We start from the raw sequence: 18944 nt of genomic DNA, 5'->3' as shown, positions 1-18944 counted from the left end.
ACACGCACGCGTGGAGATGAGTAGTATTTGTTGGACGTGTAACACGAAGTAGCTGCGTCCACACATGTGGACACTTTTATCGTTCATTCATACACAATTCGTATGAACTGCCTCCTGCGTACACCACACATATGTATGTCTATAATATGCCATACGTATGATGAATATTGGGACCCAAAGAATAAAGTATGCACGAGCGGGTAAGATAGCCCAGTGGTTACTGCCCTTGCCTTCGAATGGAGAGGTTAAGGCCCAGAGCGGAGCGAGGGGTGTGCATCGGTTTAACCTACGCTTGAAGCGACGAATAGGAAAGGATTAGTTTGGTAAATGCCACTCGAATTTTGACGATTCCGAGAAATGCCGAACAATAAGTCGCCGGAGTCGATGGGCCGATTGTCCCATATGGGCCTTCTCGCACCGCCGAAGTCGACCGTCACCAAATCCATCTAGCGCCTTCTCGCGCACCGCCGGACCAGAGAGGCCCTTCCAAAGCTCCGGAAGAGAGAACTCCCCGTGCCAACCATCGCCACCGCAACTCAACCCCCCCATGGCCGCCGCCTCCAACCCGTTCCCGTTCCCTCGCCGCCGGCCGCCTGACGACACCCTCTTCTACGCCATCTACCCTCTCCCCCTCCCCGCCGGCCTCCCCGCCGCCGCCCTCCACGCCTCGCTGCAGTCGCTCCACCTCTCCCTCCTCTCCCACCTGGCCCCCTTCCTCTCCACCCACCTCTTCCACCGCGACCCCTTCACCCTCTCCCTCCCGTCCGACCCATCCGGCCCCTGCGCGCCCTGCGCCTCGCCGCCTGCCGCCCCCCACCTCCACGGCGCGCTCCGCTTCGGGGACTCCCTCCCCGACGAGTGGCTCGCCGTCTCCCTCCTCTTCGCGCTCACCCGCGCCTTCCCGGGCGTCGCGGCCCGCGCCTGGGACTCGGACGGCGACTTCCTCCTCATCGAGGCCGCCTTCGCGCTCCCGCGCTGGCTCGACCCCGACACCGCCCCCAACCGCGTGTTCATCTTCCGCGGCGAGCTCCACATCCTGCCGCCCTCCCTCTTCCCCGCCACGCCCTCGCTCCACGCCGCCCTCGCTGCCGTCCACGACGAATCCGTCGACACCCGGGCCTCCGACGCCGTCCAGGCCGCCATACAGCGCCGCATCGCCGGGATGCCGGAGCGGGCTGCCGAGAACCTCCACACGGCCCGCGTCACCGTGCCGGCGCCCGTGGCCAAGGTGCTCAGGGAGGAGCCCTGCTTGATTGCGCGCGCGGTCGAGGGGTTGTACGACCGGGACATTGACACCATGAAGCACGCCGCGAGGATGGACAGGTTCCTCAAGGGCCCCGGTGGGGAAGGAATTGGCATGGTGAGGACGTCCGTGCGGATGACCAAGGCCATGTATGGCCAGCTCATGCAGCAGAGTTTCCAGGCGCCCAGGGGTTACCCCATGCCGAGGAGCGAGGAGGGTCCGGACAAGTGGATGGAGGCAGAGCTGGGGATGAAGATTGCTTGCGGGTTCGAGATGATGTACCAGGAGAGGCGGCACGAGGCGGAGGAAGGGAAGGGGAGCACCTGGGAGGTTTACAAGAAGAGCTTGGAGGCGACCGGGTGTTTTGAGGGGTTGCTTCCTGGTTCCAAGGAGTATAAGAGGATCATGGAGAATGCAATGCAGTATTACAAGAGCTCGAGTTCGTTCTCGCGAACAAGGTAATTTTTGTTGCTCATAGTTGTGGATTTAGCTATGTCGGAGCGTGTTAGTATGTTACATTTTTTCTTTTACAGCGTGTTTGGTGGGGGTAATTAGAGTCAGGGAATGGGAATTAAAGAGGTACGGGACTTTAAATCTATTGTTTGGTTAGGGGGATTGTGAATTTATAAAGGAATAGGCATGAGACTTGAGACTCCAACTCCCACCATTTTATTAACAGGGGAGGGGGTGGGAGTTGGGAGGGAATTGTTTTAGTGAATCAATCTTAACCCTTCATCATAACTTATGAACCAAACAAGGGAATACAAATTTTCCTCAAATTCTCACACACAATTCCTATCATGTGCCAAACAGGGGATTGGGAATAAAACGACTCATCCCATGTCTAATCTCAATACAACTCCCTACACTAAACTCCCATTCCTCTTCCCAAATATTGCCAAACCCGCTGTTAGTTTCAACCCTTAAAACTTAATCATGTATAGCTGAATTGCCATCTCTCTGTTTCTTCTGCAATTTTATCTGTGAGAATGAACAGATTCTGTAATGGACAGTAGTGAATGCAATCCAACGTAGTTCTTCAGGCTACCTGATTTAATAGGTCTTGAACTCAGTAGCCAATTAGCCATCTATAATATGAAATTCTGGCAGTATTCTGATACTTCTGTGGTATGTCACAGGGAGATGCTAAGTGCACCAGTGCGTCGAATTGATGAAATCCTTGCGATGCCGTACTCGGCAGAAGATTTTCAAGGCATTAATCTTCCTCCGAGTGATGATGATTCTTGGCTGCGTAATGGGGAGGATGAACTGAATGCAGAACTTCAGGAAAGGCAGAAGGAAATGGAAGAGTATGCGGCTGTAAAGAAGAATAGAAAAAGTCAAAAGCAAAATGTCTCCAGCAGTTCAAGTTCCCAGCCAAGCGAGTTTAATCTTGGAGAAATCACAGACTCCATGCAAGAGTTTGTTCGCAAAATGTCAAGCTTCGAGGGGGCTGAAGTTCCCACAAACAGGTTCCTTTGTAGACTCATTTGTAAACTATGTTCAATGCCTAGGCTCCTTTTGGTATTGCATCTACCTTTCAGAAGCATTTAGTAACAGTTAGGTGAAACTTGAAAGCATCTTTATTTTCATCCCTAGCAAACATGTCATATTTTTGAATAATTTACCTTTGCTTGTTCAAATAATTACCTTTGTATGTAATCACACACTATTTTCTGTCTGTACCTACGTTTGGCCCTGAAGTTCAAAGTTCAAACCACCATCAAAAGGAGAAGTGTGGGATGAAACATATTAGTGTGAGCATTTGTAGATAGAGATACTGATGGGGTCATAGTCCTAGGGTAGGGTCATAGGCCTGCCTTACATGTCCTACCCAAGGACTACCCCACATAAAGGATAGGACCTTAAGTCAACCCCGACTGAATTAAGGAGTCCCCATCATCCAGTCGATAACATGCCCAGAATCATCCAGTCGGAGGCTAGCATTCGGATGGCATTAGGCCAACCGACTGGATACACTCGGTACGTCGTAACCTCTCTGGAGGGAAACTGCCGTACGTTTCCGGGTGCGTTTATTAGCATTTAGAGCATACGTTACCTGTAACGTATGCATTCAATCGCCACTACTCCACCCCTGAGTCAGAACCGTTGTGGAGGGCAGCGCACTCTATATAAGCCGCCCTCCCCCACTGGTCAAGGGGTTAGCAAACATTGTACTCCATATTACACTCGGTAACAAGCTCCGAGAGCACTGAGACGTAGGGCTATTACCTCCACCGTAGAGGGGCCTGAACTCATACAACCTCGCCGTAGCTAGGACTCTGCCCATCTCATTCGTACCCTAGACATCTACTGTCAGGCTTATACCCACGACAGTTGGCGCCCACCGTGGGGCAGGCGTCTAAGCGACTTCCGGCGAGTTTGCGACTACTTCCTTTCGTCATGTCGTCTGGTGGAGATTCAAGCATGGGTCGTCAGATCCTCTTCGGCGTTCTCTCCTTCACCATCGACGACTCGGCGTGGCTTCGGGAGGCGCCTCTCGACGTCGAGATGCTTCCTCGTCGCGGGGCCACGCACTTCCGTGCTGGCGCTCGCGGCGTTCTCCTTCTCCAACAATCGACTCCATTATCGACGTGCACCTTCGTCATGCGCCGCAATAAGCGGTCCCGCAGTCCACGTCTCCAACGTTGGGTGCAACATGCCCGAGCGCGTCAGATCGCGTCCTCTCAGGTGGCAGTTCTGGAGTCTGTTGTGGTTGCCCCGCGTTCCCAGTGCTCGGGCTCGGTTCCGACTGAGCTCCCTTCCGAGTACGCGGGTCGTGGGCCTACAACAGAAGTACACATGGCCAACTCCCACGAAGATCCCCGTCAAGCCGACCGAGGCGAAATCGGCGAAGCATCCGGTGCGCGCCGTCCGCCTCGTCGTTCTGCCAGTCGACACACTCGGCGGAGCAACGTGGAGTTGTTCCGCACACCTCTCCTCAACTTGGCCGCGGCTGCCCAGATTGCCGATTCCCTCCAGCCGACTGATTCAGAGGCAGGAAGGGGAATCGAGCAAATCCGAGCTCTGTTGCGCACGGCGCAGCAACAGAATTCGGCAGTCTCCCAGTCACACAATCGGATCCACAATAGTTCCGTTCATGCAAACACGCATCGATCGGTTCACAGTCCTGGTTCTCATCAGTATCGCCGCCGCTCACGCACCCCTCCGCGGGGTGGGCCCTATGGGTCCCGACATCATGATGATCGGCGTTCGGTCGGCGACACTTACGACCCAAGACCCGACGCAAGGGGGCGAATCGCCCAGCGAAGAGTCGACAGGGGTCGAGCTCACCGCGATGGTCGCGATATGGACTTTCCGAGTGGAAGCAGGACCATCGTGTCCGGCCCCGAGTGTTTTAGTCGAGCCATCCGCTCGGCTGACATCCCGCCCAACTTCCGATTGGCAGCGGGAATTGGTAAATTTACAGGGGAGTCCAAGCCCGAAACATGGCTAGACGACTACCGAGTGGCAGTCTAGATCGGAGGAGGAGACGACCATGTCGCTATGAAGCACCTCCCTCTGATGCTCGACGGCTCGGCTCGAGCTTGGCTGAACCAGTTGGCCCCCTCAAGCATTTACAGTTGGGCAAATCTAGCCCGAGTGTTCATCAGAACCTTCGAAGGGACGTGCAAGCGCCCTGCAGGCTTTGTGGAGCTTCAGCACTGTGTCCAGAAGCCGAATGAGCCTTGCGCGACTTCATCCAGCGATGGACGACTCTCTACCACACGGTGGAGAACGTCATCGAGCATCAAGCAGTCTGCGCCTTCAAGGCAGGCGTGCGGTACAGAGAACTGTACTTGAAGTTCGGTCGAACGGGCGACATTTCCATGAGCAAGATGATGGAGATAGCGGCTCGCTACGCAAATGGCGAAGAAGAGGACCGCATCCGGAGCGGCAAACACAAGACAGTCGGCGATGCCGACGGAGGTAACACTCGGAAGCAGAAACAAAAGGTTCCGCCCACACCGCAAGCAGAAGCTGCAGCTGTAACCAACGCCAAGTTCAAGGGCAAAGGGAAAGCGCAGTTTACCCCCAAGAAGAAGCCTTTCAACAATCCCATCGTGGACCAGCCTTGTCCAGTTCACACGAAGATGGACGAGGAAGGCAACCCCATATATGCGAAGCATACCACTCGGCAGTGCCGTCTCCTGATCCAGGGGTTCAGCGAAGGGCAGCCGAGTGAGAAGAATCCCGAACAGGATGAGGAGGACAAGGAGGATCCGTTTCCCCAAGTCCATGCAACCCTCATGATTTTTGCTGACGTCGAAAGCAAGAGTCGGCTGAAGCTGGTGAACAGAGAGGTCAACATGGCCGTTCCGACTGCTTCCAAGTTTCTCAAATGGTCTCAGACTGCGATCACCTTTGATCAGTCGGATCACCCAACGCATGTCCCCACCCCAGGAAGACTGCGCAAAGTCCTCATGGACGGCGGCAGCGGACGGAACATCATGTACGCTGACACTCTTAAGGGAATGGGCATTCCGATGTCCCGACTCAGCGAGAGCAATATGCAGTTCCACGGAGTCGTCCCTGGACGGAAGGCCAAGTCACTCGGCCAGATCGCATTGGAAGTCATCTTCGGCTCTGACAAGAACTTTCGCAAGGAGAAGCTCACGTTTGAGGTGGTAGACTTCCAGAGCGCTTACCACACAATTTTGGCCCGTCCGGCGTACGTGAGTTTCATGGCACGTCCATGCTATGTGTACTTGAAGCTGAAGATGCCCGGTCCAAAAGGCGTTATCACCATCACAGGCAACCGTCAGCGTGCCGAGGAGTGTCTGCAGAAAGGATCAAGAATCGTTGACCAGCAGATGGCGGTACTCGAGCTCGACGAGTACAAGAAGACAGTCGACCCTGCCGACCTGATGCGCTCAAAGAAACCAGCCTCTGAGTCCGCCTTTCAATCGGCGGGCGAGACGAAGAAGGTCAGCATCCATCCGACGGACGACTCAGCCGCCCCGACGAACATCTCCACCACCCTCGATCCTAAATAGGAAGCCGAGCTCACCCAATTCCTCCGTGAGAACTGGGACATCTTCGCATGGAAGCCATCTGACATGCCGGGTGTACCTAGGGAGTTGGCTGAGCACCGACTGCATGTGGATCCCGCCGCTCGGCCTGTCCGAGAGCGCCTGCGCCGGTCCGCCGCGCAGAAGAGGAAGGCAATCGGAGAGGAGGTGGCCAAGCTACTGGCTGGCAACTTCATTCGCGAGGTTCACCACTCCGAGTGGCTCGCAATTTCGTCATGGTGCCGAAAAAGGACAAGTCACTCCGAATGTGCATTGACTTCAAGCACTTCAATAAGGTCTGCCCGAAAGATCATTTTCCGCTTCCCCGCATAGATCAAATTGTCAATTCGACTGCGGGGTGGGAGCGGTTGTCATTTCTTGATGCCTATTCGGGCTATCATCAGATCCGTCTGTATGGTCCCGACGAGTTAAAAACAGCTTTCATCACCCCGTTTGGGTGCTTCTGCTACATCACTATGCCTTTTGGTCTGAAGAACGCAGGAGCCACCTTTATGCGCATGATCCAGAAATGTCTCCTCGACCAGATCGGTCGCAACGTGGAGGCATATATGGATGATATCGTAGTCAAGTCACGCAAAGGTTCCGACCTGCTGACTGACTTGACAGAAACATTCGCCAACCTTCGTAGGTACGATATCAAGCTCAACCCAGCCAAGTGTTCATTCGGTGTTCCCAGCGGAAAGTTACTCGGTTTCTTCGTTTCCGAACAAGGGATCGACGTTAACCCCGAAAAGATCGGGACCATCGTCCGAATGGGGAGGCCGGTTAGAATACATGATGTTCAACGGCTCACAGGTTGCCTAGCGGCTTTGAGCAGGTTCATCAGTCGACTCGGCGAAAAAGCACTTCCTCTGTACCGACTCATGAAGAAGTCGGATACCTTCGAGTGGACAGACGAAGCATAAGTCGCATTTGACGACCTCAAAGTCCTACTTTCCACCCAGCCGGTTCTTACTGCTCCGCTCAGTAAAGAGCCCCTTCTTCTGTATATCGCGGCTACAAATCAAGTCGTCAGTACTGTTCTTACAGTCGAGCGAGAAGAAGAAGGCAAAGCATACAAAGTTCAGCGGCCAGTGTACTACGTTTCCAAAGTCCTGACCCCTTCCAAGCAGAGGTATCCCCATTATCAGAAACTTATCTATGGGATCTACATGACTGCGAAGAAGGTGGCCCATTACTTTCAAGACCACTCGGTATCTGTCGTTTCTGATGCTCCGTTGTCGGAAATTCTCCACAATCGAGACGCATCAGGCCGAGTGGCGAAGTGGGCAATGGAGATGCTGTACTGCGACATCAAGTTCGAGGACAAGAAAGCTATTAAGTCTCAAGCCCTGGCTGACTTTATAGCAGAATGGGTAAAACAACAGCAACCGACTCACGTCTACTCGGCTCATTGGACAATGTTCTTCGATGGGTCTAAGATGTTGAACGGCTCCGGCGCTGGCGTTGTGATCATATCACCCAAAGGCGACAAGCTCAAGTACGTGCTTCAGATACACTTCGATTCCTCCAACAACGAGGCGGAGTATGAAGCTCTCCTCTACGGATTGCGCATGGCCATCTCACTCGGCGTCCGTCGCCTGATGGTCTACGGCGATTTGGATTTGGTGGTCAACCAAGTGATGAAAGAGTGGGACGTAAGGAACCCCACCATGACAACATACTGCAATGCAGTCAGGAAGCTGGAGAAGAAGTTTGAAGGTCTAGAACTTCATCATGTTCCAAGACTGAAGAACCAAGCAGCTGACGAGTTGGCGAAACTCGGATCCACTCGGAGACCAGTCCCGAGTGATGTCTGTCTTGAGCACCTCCATCTTCCTTCAGTCAAAGAAGATCCTTTCACGGAAGAACCAGTACAGCCCAAGAGCGCAACAGATCCGACTGAAGTCGATGTGCCTGCTGTGGTTGATCTGGTCACAGAGATTCTGGTAGTCATTCCCGATTGGACTGTGCCGATCATGGCATATATCCTGAGACAAGAACTTCTAGAAGATGAAGTCCAAGCCCGGCAAATAGTTCGTAGGTCGAAGGCATTCACTGTCATTGACGGTCAATTGTACAAGGAGGGTGTTTCAGGCGTCCTCCAACGTTGCATTTCCCCAGAAGAAGGACAGTTGGTCCTAGAGGATATCCACTCGGGAACCTGCGGCCATCACGCTTCTTCGAGAGCAATCGTCGTCAAGGCGTTCAGAGCTGGATTCTTCTGGCTGCAGGCTAACGAGATGGCCAAAGATATGGTCGACCGATGTGAAGGCTGTCAGTTTTACTCCAACAAGTCCCACAAGCCAACATCTGCACTAAAGACAATCCCACTTGTGTGGCCATTTGCAGTTTGGGGATTAGACACAGTCGGACCATTCAAGACAGGCCAAGGAGGCTACACACATCTGTTGGTGGCAGTCGACAAGTTTACCAAATGGATAGAAGCCAGCCCATCAAGAAACTCGACGCCTCAACAGCTGTCAAGTTTGTCAGGGACATCATTTCCAGATTCGGGGTGCCTCACAGCATAATCACAGACAATGGGACAAACTTCGACTCGGGCAGATTCAAAGGCTTTTGTGCGAGTCAAGGTATCCGAGTGGATTTCGCTTCCGTAGCACATCCTCAATCCAATGGGCAAGCTGAGCGCGCGAATGGACTTATCCTTCAAGATTTGAAGCCCCGACTCTTGCAAGAGGTAGGACATGCTGCTGGTGCATGGGTCACCGAGTTACCTTCAGTACTTTGGGGCCTCCGCACCACTCCGAACAGATCAACAGGGCGATCACCGTTCTTCCTCGTTTATGGAGCAGAAGCGGTCCTTCCGAGTGACCTGCTTCACAATGCCCCGCGAGTAGAACTCTTCTCCGAAGCCGAAGCAGAACAAGCAAGGCAAGACGGAGTCGATCTTCTAGAGGAGGAGCGCGAGATGGCACTTACTCGCTCAACAATTTACCAGCAAGATCTGCGACGCTTTCACGCGCGTCACATCAGGAGTCGCACTTTCCAAGCTGCCGATTTGGTGCTCCGAGTGGATCAGCAAAGACCACACAAGTTGGCTCCGGCCTGGGAAGGGCCTTTCATCATTTCCAAGGTGCTGAACAACAGAGCATACAGACTCTACAACATTCAGAGGGAGACAGACGAGCCGCGCGCATGGAACGGAGATCTCCTCAAGCGTTTTTATACGTGATCGTCGGCTGAAGCAGTGTAATGAACAAGTTTTGAAGAAATAATATATTCAGCAGATTTAGTTTTGTGCAGATTCAGAGTTCTCCCACGGTCGCAGACTCCGGTCATCAAAAAAAAAAAAAACTTAGCTGCGATCCTGAATCGCCTAAATACTAACCTCCTCCGAGTGTGCACTATACGTCACACTCGGGGACTTAGCTGCGATCCTGAATCGCCTAAGTATTAACTTCCTTCGAGTGCGCACTATACGTCGCACTCGGGGACTTAGCTGCGATCCTGAATCGCCTAAGTATTAACCTCCTTCGAGTGCGCACTATACGTCGCACTCGGGGGTCTTAGCTGCGATCCTGAATCGCCTAAGTATTAACCTCCTTCGAGTGCGCACTATACGTCGCACTCGGGGTATTAGCTGCGATCCTGAATCGCCTAAGTATTAACCTCCTTCGAGTGCGCACTATACGTCGCACTCGGGGACTTAGCTGCGATCCTGAATCGCCTAAGTATTAACCTCCTCCGAGTGTGCACTATACGTCACACTCGGGGACTTAGCTGCGATCCTGAATCACCTAAGTATTAACTTCCTTCGAGTGCGCACTATACGTCGCACTCGGGGACTTAGCTGCGATCCTGAATCGCCTAAGTATTAACCTCCTTCGAGTGCGCACTATACGTCGCACTCGGGGACTTAGCTGAGATCCTGAATCGCCTAAGTATTAACCTCCTTCGAGTGCGCACTATACGTCGCATTCGGGGACTTAGCTGCGATCCTGAATCGCCTAAGTATTAACCTCCCCCGAGTGTGCACTATACGTCACACTCGGGGACTTAGTTGCGATCCTGAATCGCCTAAGTATTAACTTCCTTCGAGTGCGCACTATACGTCGCACTCGGGGACTTAGCTGCGATCCTGAATCGCCTAAGTATTAACCTCCTCCGAGTGTGCACTATACGTCACACTCGGGGACTTAGCTGCGATCCTGAATCGCCTAAGTATTAACCCCCTCCGAGTGTGCACTCTACGTCACACTCGGGGACTTAGCTGCGATCCTTAATCGCCTAAGTATTAACCTCCTCCGAGTGTGCACTATACGTCACACTCGGCGACTTAGCTGCGATCCTGAATCGCCTAAGTATTAACCTCCTTCGACTGCGCACTATACGTCGCACTCGGGGACTTAGCTGCGATCCTGAATCGCCTAAGTATTACCTCCTTCGAGTGCGCACTTTACGTCGCACTCGGGGACTTAGCTGCGATCCTGAATCGCCTAAGTATTACCTCCTTCGAGTGCGCACTTTACGTCGCACTCGGGGACTTAGCTGCGATCCTTAATCGCCTAAGTATTAACCTCCTCCGAGTGTGCACTATACGTCACACTCGGGGACTTAGCTGCGATCCTTAATCGCCTAAGTATTAACCTCCTTCGACTGCGCACTATACGTCGCACTCGGGGACTTAGCTGCGATCCTGAATCGCCTAAGTATTAACCTCCTTCGACTGCGCACTATACGTCGCACTCGGGGACTTAGCTGCGATCCTGAATCGCCTAAGCATTACCTCCTTCGAGTGCGCACTTTACGTCGCACTCGGGGACTTAGCTGCGATCCTTAATCGCCTAAGTATTAACCTCCTCCGAGTGTGCACTATACGTCACACTCGGGGACTTAGCTGCGATCCTGAATCGCCTAAGTATTAACCTCCTTCGACTGCGCACTATACGTCGCACTCGGGGACTTAGCTGCGATCCTGAATCGCCTAAGTATTACCTCCTTCGAGTGCGCACTTTACGTCGCACTCGGGGACTTAGCTGCGATCCTGAATCGCCTAAGTATTAACTTCCTCCGAGTGTGCACTATACGTCGCACTTGGAGACTTAGCCGTGATCAAGAATCTCCTAAGTCTTAACATCCTCCGAGTGTGCACTATACGTCACACTCGGGGACTTAGCTGTGATCAAGAATCACCTAAGTATTAAATTCCTCCGAGTGTGCACTATACATCGCACTCGGAGACTTAGCTGTGATCAAGAATCACCTAAGTCTTAATATTCTCCGAGTACGCACTAAGTGTTGCACTCAAAACAACATTCAAGCAAAAGATTAAAGGTTTTCATTCCGATTCCACAAGTTTAGCAACGATAGCTGACTCAGTGCGGATCAAGATTACCCGCACCGATTTAAAAGTACTATAGCCAACAGAAGTGGCCAGAGTATCTTATAGGCAAACACTCGGCATACCGAGGACAAAGTTTGATCACGCGTCAGCTGGGCCGGCGTCAGGACTGGAGGGCTCCACAAAAGTGTCCAAGTCGATTCCATCAGCGATGCGGGTAGCAGTCTCAAGGAACGGCTCCATGAAGTCTTCGAATCGAAGCTTCTTCGTGTTGGCGACCTTCAACGCCTTCAGCTTATCTTCCCGCACCTCTTTGCAATGGACTCGGACCAAGGACAGCGCAACATCAGCACCGCAACGCGCCGCCGATTTCTTCCAGGATTGCACTCGGCTCGGAACCTCCTTCAGTCGCCCCGTCAGGGTCTCCATCCCCTCCCGCGACTCGTCTTCTGGCCAAAGTTCCTTGTTAATTCGGCCGACGACTTCTCTCAGTCGACCGATGAAAGGACCTACTTTGCCTACGCGGATATGTGCTCGGAGCAGATCCCGATTGGCGTCCTCGCCGAGTGGAACTTTGTCCTTAACAGACCGCTCCACAGCCGCCGCTTCAGCTTCAGCGTCTCCGCAAAAGTCTGCAACAAACGAGCAAGCAGACAATAAAAACCGAGTGTACGACACACGGTACAACCACTCGACAAAGCATAAGACTTACCGGCCAGACGAGTCATCATCTGCGCTGCCCAGTCGGTGACATACTTCTCTTGAGCTATGCATCGTTTGTTCAGGGCGCCCATCTGATTGTGCCACTCAGTCCTCTGTTACTTCATCCTCTCCACCTTCGCCGTCAACACCCTGTTTGCCTCTAGAGCCTCCTCCAAGGACTTCTCTCGTACTTCCAGAGCATCCTTCATGCCGGCCATGGCGAGCATCGCAGCTTCAAGTTCACCAGTGTACTGGTTCCTCTCCGCTCTAAGGGCTTTATAAGCAGTTCCCATTTCACAAGTTTTCTGCACCAAGAAACAAAGAGTAGTCAGCAAGTTTATCAGTTCACAGGCTAAGTTCTTCAGACCCCTGCCGACGCAAGCAGTCGACAGCGGTCTCGGGGACTACACCCAGTGGGTTCACTAAGAGTGACCCCACTGGCATGCACCTCAAACAGGCCCGCCCTATTGAGGTGCACTCGGAAATACTACTCTTCCGAGACCAACACTACTCGATCTGCGTGCAATTTACTCTCGGGGACTCTTACCGCAAGAGTGCTCCGACTGCAGTAAGTACTCGCACTCGGAAATCCTGTCTACGGACACAACCAAATTGACGACAAAACGTATAAAGACAACTGTCGGTGCAAGCACTCGACAGAAGTCTCGGGGACTACACCCACTGGGTTCACTCGGAGTGAACCCATTGCAACAATCAATACCACCCAGTGGGTTACAGGAGAAAAGTAAATACTTACTAGACTACTTACTCGGATGTCATCGCGCAGCTCCAAGCTCCGCTGGTACAAGGCCGCAACGGAGTCATAAGCCCTCTTGGCTTCTCCAGCCATGAGCTCCGCCTGCACCATGGCCCCCTTGGCCGCTCCCACCTGCTCCTCTGGAAGACGCCGGATGCTGAATTCAGCATTTGACGAACCGGGAATCGTGGGAGGCTCCTGGGGCATCCCAAGGTCCACCCCAGTCGGTTCCTCCCCTACCGGCACCGGTTCAGTCGGTGGAGGCGCCTCTGTCGGTGGAGCATCAGCGGCATGGGTAGCAGCAGGAGGAGCAGCTTCAGGGACTGGCTCCAGGACAGGCTCCACGGCGGGGTCGGCTCTCCCCTGGTCGTCCTCGTCCAGGTGAATCGCCCCTGACAAGCCGAATAACATGGCGTCTCAGAAAAAGAAAGGGATGGCACAGTCTACAGGAATAAAACACCCGACTCTCCTACAACATACCTGGCTGGGACGAGACGACGTTGTCCGTGTCCATGGGGTCATCCCCTTGGCGGGCCGGAGAGGTTGCAGAAGTGGCGATCCTGTCGAGTGAAGTCCATTCGACTTGTAAAGCAGGAGTTCACTCGGATAACGTAACGAGCCAAAAGTTAGATTCACTTACGTGGATGTGACGGGGATGACAACCCTCATGCGCGGCAGAGCCTTCCGAGGTTTGGGCCCACTCGGTTTAGGCGCCCTGGAAGACTAGCCTGCGGGCTCAGCGGAGGCGTCCCTGGACCTCTTCGTGCCCCGAGCACTCGGGGCCACCGGAGCGGCAGGCGGAGCACTCGACGACGCAGGAGGAGCTGAAGGGACGGCAGGCTCGTGTCGACGCTTACTCCGATGCTCTGGCCGTGGAGGTGGCGAGTCGCGCTCTTCGTCCTCTTCCTCCTCCTCGCTGTCCTCCTCCGACTCCCCGCTGTCGGAGACGTATTCGGCGCTCTCCATGCTCCCCTCCTGCCTGCCTTCCTCCTCCGGATTCCCGTTCGAGACGGGGGAGAACCAGTTGGTCCACTCCTGCATGAGGTTCAGTCGGAAACGTTAAGCATCACACGAGGATATAAATAAACGACTGGAATCAAGACAGTTCAATGCACTCGGCTAATGCCACTCACCTGATTCGGTGGAGGGTTGTCCGCGCTGTAAGGCGTCACTCGGCGGGCTCCTTTGGGGTTCTCACAGGGACCCGTGATTTGGAGCACCCACGAGGTCACCTTCTCCTCGAGTATGCCCACCACGTTGGTCCGAGTGGAATCCTCGGGTCCTGTGTAGTGCCACATAGCGTGGTCGCGGGCCTGCAGAGGCTGGATCCGCCGACCGATGAAGACTTCCAGCAGGTCAATACCGGTGACCCCCCTCCTGACAACATCCACGAGTGCCTCGACCAAAGGCTGGATATCGTTCTTCTCGGCCTTCGAGAGCGCGAGTTGCTTGGGTGGAGCGGGACGGTCTAGGCTAAACGGAGGCAGCCCAGTCGACGCGTTCGGACAGGCTATGTCTTGGCAGTAGAACCACGTCGACTGCCAGTTCCTAACCGACTCGCTCAACTGGAGAGCAGGGTAGCTGCTCCGACTCTTCTTCTGGAACCCTAAACCCCCACAGAGCTGGAGGAGATGCGTCTTGTCGTCCGACTGACTAAGACGTTTTATGGTTTGGGAGCTGGCGGAGAAGATGTGTTTGAATAAACCCCAATGGGGAGGGCAACCAATAAAGCACTCGCACAAAACAATGAAGGCAGAAAGATGGGCGATGGCATTCGGAGGGAAGTGATGGAGTTGAGCACCAAAATGGTTCATGATGCCTTTGAAGAAGGGATGCGGAGGAAGAGAAAAACCTCTGTGAACATGGCTGAGGAGCAAGACGCGCTCCCCCTCCCGTGGCGCCGGCTCGACCTCGTCGTCCGTCGGCAGCCTCCAGGACTTATGCACGAGCATGCCGTGCTCCACCAGCTCCAGCAGGTCCCCCTCCGTCACCGTGGAGGGGAGAAAGTCTCCCTGGATCCACCCCGCCGGCAACGGCCGCTGCCGCCGCTGAGCAGCCACCGCCTTGCTCTTCTTCTTCCTCGCCTCCATCTTGCTGGTCTGACCTTTGGTCATGGAGGCGACGGCGAGCTCTCGAGGAGGAGAAGAGAGGGGTGTATGAGCGCAGGAGGTGGCGAGGAAGACGGAGCAGGCAAGAGCAAAGGATTCGGCGAGCGTAACCGAGGAGTCTCGTCGCCCAGATTTAAATAGAGCGCCGACTGGGTCGCTGGCGAGCGGGCCCGAAATCTTATCCGCCCAACCGGCCGCGGCGATATCAGTGGAGGAGTTGAAGGCGCGAGGATCGAGGAGTCAGGCGCTACTCGAGCGCGCTGACGTCGTCTCCGCTGAGCGCGCGGAACCCGAAATTTAAGATCCCGGAAAATCCGCCGCTGTCAGTTGACCAGTCGCGTCAAAAGATGCCGCGGGAGCACTCGGTTTCCGACAGTCTGTTCCGCAAGCACCTCCACTCGGAGCGCTGATCAAGAGAGATAAAATGGATAGAGGCAAGCAACGTCCAAGCCGAACCAAGTCCAGTCGGATCTGAACCTCAAGCATTGCTTCGACGTTTCAACCCCAATCCATTCGGGGACTAATGATGGGTTCATAGTCCTAGGGTAGGGTCATAGGCCTGCCCTACATGTCCTACCCAAGGACTACCCCACATAAAGGATAGGACCTTAAGTCAACCCCGACTGAATTAAGGAGTCCCCATCATCCAGTCGGTAACATGCCCAGAATCATCCAGTCGGAGGCTAGCATTCGGATGGCACCAAGCCAACCGACTGGATACACTCGGTACGTCGTAACCTCTCTGGAGGGAAACTGCCGTACGTTTTCGGGTGCGTTTATTAGCATTTAGAGCATACGTTACCTGTAACGTATGCATTCAATCGCCACTACTCCACCCCTGAGTCAGAACCGTTGTGGAGGGCGGCGCACTCTATATAAGCCGCCCTCCCCCACTGGTCAAGGGGTTAGCAAACATTGTACTCCATATTACACTCGGTAACAAGCTCCGAGAGCACTGAGACGTAGGGCTATTACCTTCACCGTAGAGGGGCCTGAACTCATACAACCTCGCCGTAGCTAGGACTCTGCCCATCTCATTCGTACCCTAGACATCTACTGTCAGGCTTATACCCACGACAGTTGGCGCCCACCGTGGGGCAGGCGTCTAAGCGACTTCCGGCGAGTTTGCGACTACTTCCTTTCGTCATGAGTTTTAAGCCCTACCCTCAAAGGTGCTATAATTGGGCCTTCCCAGACAGGGTAATGCTAGGCCAAATTCCCAGACGGCCCATAACGTACATTACAGAGCTAGTAAGAGAAGCCAAGTTCCTAAAACTACCAGTAGTACATAATGTGATACTCGCTGCACAGAACTGTTAACTGAGAATTAAATGAACCAAACCTAAATGTAGAACCTTTATTCTGCAGTGTAAATAAAAATAGTGTATTTTCATCATGGACAGGGAGAAGATGTATTTGAGGCATTCTGAATTTGCAATAGACCGGCAGTTTTACCTTTGTAATTGGGGCTTCATAGAGGATGATTCTTTACCTAATTAATCAGTCCCTTGAGCATAAATGACTTTAAAGAAGTAATATGTGATTAGAGATTATTTCCCCGGCAGAAAGCCTACATGGCATTATTTGTCTAGCACATTACAGATGAAATATATTGCTAGGACTTGTGGCGTGTAACAATCTGGGTATAATTATACTTCTTTGCTGTAGCCATTTAATTATGCACCTGCTCAACTGGATTGGCTATTTGGTATTGATCTACTGATTTTGCTCATGTAGGGAAGACACGGAAACAGTAGACCTTGATGTCAATCTGTTCTTCAAGGCCATGGAGTCAGTGTTAGGAAGGGCTTCACAAGAGGAAGCTGGCAATGATACCGAAGCTGATAGAAAATCCTCCTCATCTGACATGGACTTTGGTACGCCACCTTCTTCCAAATCTCATTTCTTCATAAGTATCTTCCTTGCACATGGTTAGCTAGTACAGTATTATTTTGTATCCTTTGACCATCTTCTCATAGATAAATTGATAAATATTATTTATTTATTTAATCTACCTTTCCACAATATCCTCCTATCTTTGTTGCATCAGTCACCATTTTGATTTAGGAATTCTTGTTTGCTGTGGAACTGCGTGTTATTAGAAATTGAAAGTGCTTTTGTTGGTGCAGATGATTCTGATTTCGAGAATGATTCTACTGAAGAAGCTGGCGAAAAGGATATGGATGATTCTTTCATGGAATCATATTCGGATGCTTTGAATGAAGAGCTAAGTAAGACTACTATCGAGGAAACCTTTTCTCGAGCACAACACCCTAGCACCAACAGTGAGGTAAACTTCCTTTGGGGCCTTGTAAGCTTTCATCTTGTCATCTTGTGTTCAGGATAGGGCACTACCATGTGGACTGCTTGCTCAAACTTATTACCCTTTATAAGCCATTAGTATTGTTAGTTTGTTACACTATTTGTAGGCTAGGTTTTAAGAAAATATATGCATAATTGGAGTGTGATTTTGAAAAGGCACATTCTTAAATTGCATGTTTAGCATATGGGGGGTTCAAATGTAGAACAGATCTCAGTACGCGCATACTCAGTCGGTTTAAAATCATGAAGATTCCGTTAGAACTTCGTCAAGCATTAATAGTCTTTAGTGGTCAAAGTGAATGCCACAAACATGTAAGAATGTCAGTATATCATGCTATGTTGGAACACATGAGTTGACTAGTTGGATATCAGATATGGTTAACAAACTGTCCAAATCGACAAAGTTTATCATTTAGCTGCAGACACCGTTTCTTTTCCAGTTCAAATGTAGATAATCTCATGTCTTCTGTTTGTACATTTCTGTTCTCCCAGATAACCAAGGTCAATTGTGTATCCAGCTTACTTTAGACATTCCATAGCTGCACTTATGGCATACTAACAAATTCTCAGTTGCGAACTTGAGGCCGGTACGATTCTTGCTAGAGGTCGGTGTTGTATGATTTGACTAATTGGCGGCTGCGTTATTGTTTTGCCTTGCAGGGTCCCTCGAATGCCGCTGATAGTGACGGGGAGATGGCCCCAGTCGATGTGAACCTAAACCTTGTGGAGAGCTTTCTTAACTCGTACTCGTCTCAACAAGGCCTTCCTGGCCCGGCCTCCAATCTGCTTGGACTTATGGGCGTGAAGGTACCACCTCCGGACGGTAAAAAGCCGTGATATTTGTGTTTGCTAGTGTACACTTGAGATTTCAGGAAACATAGGAGAAGAAGCGAGAATAGTGTTACGCATCGAGGTCTATATGTTTTGCTTCCCGATCTGTTGTTGTAAAACTGCATCTCCTTACGTTCTGTGTAATCTTACTGCTGTACTACTATACGCAAGCCCTGTATACCACTGCACTATGCAAGCAGTTTATGAAGACGTCTTGGGCCATGTCCAGTGTGTTTGGCAAGTACAGGCGCAGTTAGAAGCTGTTTTGCCCGTGCAGGCATCGTCGTTCGAGTTGGAGGCTGATGCTCAGTTTCGGGCGGCATCGTCGTTCGAGTTGGAGGCTGATGCTCAGTTTCGGGCGGCATCGTTGCTCCAGTTGGAGGCTGATGCTTGGAGCAATTTGCCCGTGGGTTTTGTTGCCAGGCGCGTCTGAGATCTGTTGTTAGCGTTTGCGTAGATGCTTAGTACAGGATATAAAACCCGTCATCTTTTACTACCGTTATTAGGTAAGAAGAGTCCTTGCATTGGACATGCCCGTAGTCAAAAGGTGAAACATTGTATGTAGAATTGTCTGAAGCTTGTGTTCGGGCGGCATCGTTGCTCGAGTTGGAGGCTGATGCTCGGAGCAATTCGCCCATGGGTTTTGCTGTCGGGCCGGCTGATT

The 18944-nt window shown here is 52.4% G+C and overlaps 1 protein-coding gene across 1 annotated transcript; it reads left to right on the top strand.

Annotated features, from left to right (window-relative positions):
* The first annotated feature begins 471 nt into the window (after positions 1 to 471).
* LOC123409677 (protein ecdysoneless homolog) lies at positions 472 to 18502 on the top strand. The gene is made up of 5 exons (XM_045102546.1): positions 472 to 1701; positions 2383 to 2715; positions 16865 to 17004; positions 17257 to 17417; positions 18110 to 18502. The coding sequence occupies exons 1-5, from the start codon at positions 548 to 550 to the stop codon at positions 18284 to 18286; spliced, it is 1965 nt and encodes a 654-aa protein (XP_044958481.1). The 5' UTR covers positions 472 to 547; the 3' UTR covers positions 18287 to 18502.
* The last annotated feature ends 442 nt before the right edge of the window (positions 18503 to 18944 follow it).

This window comes from Hordeum vulgare, chromosome 7H, assembly GCF_904849725.1.
Source record: "Hordeum vulgare subsp. vulgare chromosome 7H, MorexV3_pseudomolecules_assembly, whole genome shotgun sequence".
Lineage (NCBI taxonomy): Eukaryota > Viridiplantae > Streptophyta > Magnoliopsida > Poales > Poaceae > Hordeum > Hordeum vulgare.
Note: the sequence above shows the minus strand (reverse complement) of the source record. Positions and strands in the feature narration are given on the sequence as shown.